General features: G+C 36.9%; 1 protein-coding gene across 1 annotated transcript; it reads left to right on the top strand.

The window, feature by feature from the left end:
* Nucleotides 1-1,523: 1,523 nt before the first annotated feature.
* On the top strand, nucleotides 1,524-5,909 carry LOC148597519 (uncharacterized). Its single transcript, XM_088563882.1, has 3 exons — nucleotides 1,524-1,647; nucleotides 3,602-3,671; nucleotides 4,779-5,909. The coding sequence occupies exons 2-3, from the start codon at nucleotides 3,611-3,613 to the stop codon at nucleotides 5,057-5,059; spliced, it is 342 nt and encodes a 113-aa protein (XP_088420008.1). The 5' UTR covers nucleotides 1,524-1,647; nucleotides 3,602-3,610; the 3' UTR covers nucleotides 5,060-5,909.
* Nucleotides 5,910-6,000: the final 91 nt, after the last annotated feature.

Raw genomic sequence — 6,000 nt, 5'->3', positions numbered from 1 at the left:
ATAATCAAATAAAAATAATTAAAACAACGATAAAAATTAATGTCCGAGAGGTAAACTTTGCACAACGCGTCCTTACACCTGTAATTTCTCCATAAAGCACAATAAAAAAATCAATACACGGGCTATTGAAATCACCGGTAAAATTGCAAACTTCTGTCTAATCCGTGAGACATCTATTCAAATTACACAATCCATTGAACAAAAAGAAATTCAAATCAAAATTTAAAATCTTTTTAGAAGTGCCCATTCAATTTGGCATTATTACACAAAGACAATGAAATTACAAAGAAATAATTTACAAAAAATAATAAAAAAAACAATTAACGTTAATGAAAATGTAGAATTAAAAAAAGCAATATAAACAAAGAAAGATAACTCTTGTCATAATACACCCCCCTTTTTAATACTTATCTGTTTACACCATAGTTTATAATGACCCTAATTAAGATACTTAATGAGGGTACCTTTGGAGGTCGTTTCCTCCCTCCTAAACTTTAACCCCTTTTTTCCGAGACCAAAAGGTAGCTATGTTCCTTTTATTGGTCTCCTATCTATGTCCACGTCCGGTCACACAAGGCCCACTTCCGGTCCCCTCCCTCTTCTTGTCACTTCCGGTCCACGACCACCGGACGTGACGCCATGCACATGCTCATTTGGTGCACCACTCTGCACCACCCGAAAAATGATAAGCCAAGAACTCATACTATACTACTCACCTGGTCCATGCTCCCAATTTTTAGTGGAGTACGAGTTGCTCATTTTGCTTTTGTTACTTTGTATGTATGATTTTAGTTGCTTTATGTTCTTTGATGTGTATGTCGGTTTTCCATGTCTGTTCTTTGTACCTGGATTACATTCTTTTAATTACCACTATAACTTTGGTTTCCTTGCTTATTCTTCTTGAAAAGTTCAACGTGACGCACGGTGTTATGCTGACTATGAGACTTGATATCAAAACATATTTAAACGACCAACTGTCTTAGTATTTCGTTCATATAAAAGTTTAAAACACATAACAAAAACTAATACTTTATTGCAATACGCGCTCTGAGAGAGTAGAATGAATCAATACAAAATTAAGAAGAAATTAAGATTCATTTAGAAATATAATGTTGATTGAAGTTACTCATATAATGCAGATGTAATTGCTGAAATGGTGAAACTTTGAAAATCCCTGACAGAATATCCTTATATTTAGAGCAACATGTTTAGAATGCATTTTCAACGCTTTAATCTTCACCTTTCCTCATTCTGATTTCTCGCCAAAATGCAATTTTGTAAAACAAATTTTCGCCAATGTACAATTCTTGTAAAAAGTAAGGATTTTTCTACTTTCATAAATATCGGAAATTAGTCGTCCTATACTTGTAGTTAGAATCACCGAGGAAATGGTCCAGGTCCCGTTGACCGGCTTCGTTGTTAGTAGATTATTTGCTATTTCAACGTAAATATTTTTATCAATTTGCAAGTAGCATATCGTCGCACAATATTATATAACATTATAAATAGTTCTATCGATTCGCATATTGCACGTTGTTGTTCTGGTTGCTACCTACACACATATACACACATAGATTGGCAACGTTTGTATTCTTAATTTAGTTAGATAGGGGGAGGCTCGTAAGACATAATAAAACACAACCACTGGTAAGTTCTATTGTTTAATTGTTTGTTTGTTGGGGTTCAACGCCCGAGCAGCAATATTTCAGCTCTATTCATGCGATGAACATGTTTGTTTGTTTGTTTGTTGGGGTTTAACGCCCGAGCAGCAATATTTCAGCTATATTCAGGCAATGATAAAATGAACATGAAATGATGATGATGAAATGAAAAATGGGATGGGACACAAGGACAATGGGGTCGACAAATTTTGATTGCCACTGGAAATAGGGAGAGGTGGGTAGGGTCGGGCAATTTAGCCTCTTGTGGCGGAGCCCTATGGTTCCTACTCCGGGAGAATACCACAGCAGGGTTTTTTATTGTGCAAGGAACGTGGCGTCTTTCCCAACACGGTGCACCACTATGGTTTGCGGTCAGGATTTCCGTATTATAGCCTGACAACCCCAGCATGTAACACACCAGGGGTACCCCATTCCACCACATAGGGCACCCAACCCAGTTGCTCTGTGGGCAGAGCGCCCTAGCCCCCGGCTAGTGTTCTGAGCACTATTTAGTCGCCTTTTACGACAAGCTTAGCGCTGCTGCAGGCCTATTCTTTTGACACCCGGACCTGCACGGGCCGCGATGAACATGAAGTGGATGATGAAATGAACATGAAATGATAATATAATGAGAAATGGGGTCGACAAATTTTGATTGCCACTGGAAGTAGGGAGAGGTGGATAGGGTCCGGAAATTTAGCCTCCTGTGACGGAGCCCCGTGGTTCCTATTCCAGGAGAATACCACAGCAGGGTTTTAGCCTGACAACCCCAGGATGTAAAACGCCAGGGGTACCCCATTGCACCACCTGGGGCACACAACCCAGTTACTCTGTGGGGAGAGCGCCCTAGCCCCGGCTAAGGTTCTGGGCACTATTTAGTCGCCTTTTACGACAAGCCTAGCGCTGCTGCAGGCCTATTCTTTTGACATCAGGGTCCGGTAAGTTCTAATTGTAAATGCTCTTTTGATTTTTAGGATCTCGTGAATATATGAGGTGGGTCGGTCACCGACCTTTTTTATCTTTGCCTTAGGATTATTTTGAACAATTTTGAGCAGATTTTGTTCACTTAGTAAAAGTATAGCATTTTTCGAAAACAGACATACACAACAAAGAACATGAAGTAACTAAATTCATAAATACAAAATAACTAAAGTCATAAATACAAAGTAACACAAGCAAATGAGCAACTCGGGCTCTGAGCGTCTCGTTTATTTTAGCCATGCAATAAAATACATTTGTTTTTAAGGAAAAATGTATTTTGATAAAGATGTTGTTTGCCCATGGATTGGATTGCAAAAATCGTATTTTTACAGTAAAAGTAAACAAAATACATGATCATAATGAACATTACGTGGCCAAAATTAAATTGATTGATTTATGGGTTCCCTTGTTCAACTTGTATAAGATGTCCCTGACCATGCCAATATAATTACCATCCCAAATGTGTTTTGAACTCAATGACGTTCCGGTCATCACCCTTAAACCAGATATTGTGACTGAGCGCCAGCAACGCCTATATGTAGAAACAAGAATGGTTCGCAACCGTGATGTCGGACGTAACGTATTTCGGAAATGACGTATGCAGTTAAGAAGTTCCTGTATGAATTTTAAATGCAGACGCCCATACTGTGTGAAAGGAAGTCTCGCATATTTCAATTGGGTCACGACATCAGCGATATAACAACATATCGGTACATTACCGATGTTATTAGCCCCGTCCCTCATAGACAGAGCTTATATTATATTAACGTCAAGTGATACAAGGAAAATCCTTTAATCACGATGAACCGTAACAGACTTCTTTTGCAATCGCAACAAAATAAAATAAAAAAATCGAACTACTGAAAATAAATCGGGTTGTTAACATAAACAGGAATGTTTCTTCTGAGTCTTTGCTAAGATTATTTGTGCTAAGAATCACCATTTTGTTATTATTTCAGATATCAAAAATGAATCGGATACAGATATCTTTGATTATTTTGCTTCTGGTTCTCCCTTCTGAAATTAGTGGTATGTTACAATGATTATGTTAGCTTCTTTTTTATCGCAATTTTGCACAATCCATTCCTTGAGATTTTTTATACTGTAATAATGTAGAATTAAGGTCTTTCTCACACAGAGACGATCCTGAACTTGCTTTGTTAAGGATTAAGCTGCAATACTCGCCAAGCATGTACATTGCTGATCTGATCATGATCATTTCTATCGCTTTTCATTGTGACAGGGTGTAAATACCAATTTTCTGCTATACAAATACAAGGTGTATATTCCAAAGAATAGGATTTATGAAAGTGTATGCATAAGAATTATGGCCAAATAATGGGTTATACATAAACATTTTGACTACCTCATGTCTGAGAGTATATTTAAAAATCTTTAACCACTTCCATTCTGTTCAAAATCTTGTAAAATAGTTACACACCTTCACATATCAGCTGTATGAAGATTGCAGAATACTGTTTCCATTTTTATCACAACTGATTGAGGTTCAAAATATGCAATCCTGTCAAGCTCTATCCTGTGCCGCATTTTATTTTGAACAGTTTAAAGTGATTCTAGTGCGTCTACATTCAAGGGATGGCTGATACGATTCACCATCATATTCCCTGTATTATTTTTTTGGTTTTCACTATAAGGTAAAAATGGAGGATAAAAATAACACAGCAACATTGCCAGAAAAGTCAAATTCATTTGTATACACAACGACACAGTGGGAACAGCTCGGAAAATGCTCCCGAGTTGTTTCCAAAGCTCGTACAAATAAATTAGATATTTCCCACAGTGTGCATGGTTGAATATTTGTATTTGTATAAAATAACCGACTATTGTTAGCAAACTAGATACTACGCACCAATTGATGAATACTATAGACAAATTTTGACCGCATGTATTGTAGTTGCCGGTTTCAATGACCTTTAGTTACAAATGTGATTTTTACTATAACGAGTATCAATATATTCTGTATTTTACATTTGATAAATACTAGCTCCTGACAGTTCCTGTTATACATTTATCCTAATGGGCTTCCATGTAATTTTTGTATTTCACGTTTGATAAAGAAAAAAAATGCTCCTGGTTACAGATATTATAGTGTTTGTTTTGTATTTTTTTTCACAGGTGGGCCTATTTGTACCGCATCTTGTTGTGGAGCAGCAGCCACAGCTGCGCTGGTAGGTTCTGCCGCTATACTACCCGCCCTCGGCTTTACTTCGAGTGGTATAGCAGCCGGATCATGGGCTGCCACATGGATGGCATCATTTGCAGGAGCTGTGCCTGCTGGTAGTCTGTTTGCTACACTTCAGTCCGCTGGTGTAGCTGGGGCTTCGTGGAGTACCATTACTGGAGCCACTGGAGGTGTCACAGGGATCTGTGTCACTCTCTGCGCTGCCTTACCATAAATTCTTCCCTGTCTTGTTTATTAGCTTTATTATTGGACTTCTGTATAAGGTCAATGTATAAGGTCAATGTATAAGGTCAATGCGTTAATCTTACACCTGGTAAGATCACTAGATTTTTGCTTGTTTTAATACTGTTAATACAGATTCACGATTCAACGAACGATGTAAAAATACTGAATTATATATTAAAACATTGACATGTAAAGATGTACTCTCATAATAATTGCATGCAGTATTTAAGTTTAACGAGCTGTGAAGTTTTGTAAATATCTTGTGTGTGCTGAATGTATTACATGTTATTGATCGTGCTATGAATTTGAACCATTGACTGTTGTGTTAGTAATCTGTATACACGTATTGAAACATATAGATAATTTGTGTTTCCCTATGATTTCAATGTTTGAATTGTAAGTTCATATTGTTTTTTTCTATAATCCATTTATAAAAGATCTTGATATAAGGAGCGGGTAAAGAACTTTATGATAGGGGGTTTCTATGTTACAATGTTCTTATTTTTACCACAATTTTGCACAAAAGTAAAAAATCAAACAAAACGGGTAGAGCTTCCAAACCCTGGCACTATCCTCTGGATCCGCCACTGGATTTACTAGTTTTAAGCAACGGAAAAGTTAAATGTAGTGCGGTCATCAATAGCATTACTCTCTAATGATAAGCTAATAATGGCGAGAATGCATGAAGAGAAAACGCAATTTTTTATATATACAGTCAAACACATATATTAAACTGTCCAACGACTTATTTTCGGGCTTTTCACACTGAAGAGTGAGCATTGTAATTAAATAACAATATATATCTTGCAAAAAATCCATATAAAATGTATACTAAAGAACGTTTTTCTCTTGTACGCCAATTTTTCAAAATGTCCGCATTTCTTTTACAAATCGACGTATGAAAATACAAACAGCCATAACAGTGTTACG

Source organism: Perna viridis, chromosome 15, assembly GCF_037379345.1.
Source record: "Perna viridis isolate PV_CMFRI_1.1 ecotype Kerala chromosome 15, ASM3737934v1, whole genome shotgun sequence".
In the NCBI taxonomy this organism is placed as follows: domain Eukaryota; kingdom Metazoa; phylum Mollusca; class Bivalvia; order Mytilida; family Mytilidae; genus Perna; species Perna viridis.
This window is presented reverse-complemented; position numbering and strand designations above follow the sequence as displayed.

What these genes read in the sequence shown, in the direction of transcription:
- LOC148597519 (XM_088563882.1), top strand. Translation starts at nt 3,611, where the DNA reads ATGAATCGGATACAGATATCTTTGATTATTTTGCTTCTGGTTCTCCCT. An exon ending in TCTCCCTTCTGAAATTAGTG is followed by an intron (nt 3,672 to 4,778) that starts GTATGTTACAAT and finishes TTTTTTTCACAG; the next exon opens with GTGGGCCTATTTGTACCGCA.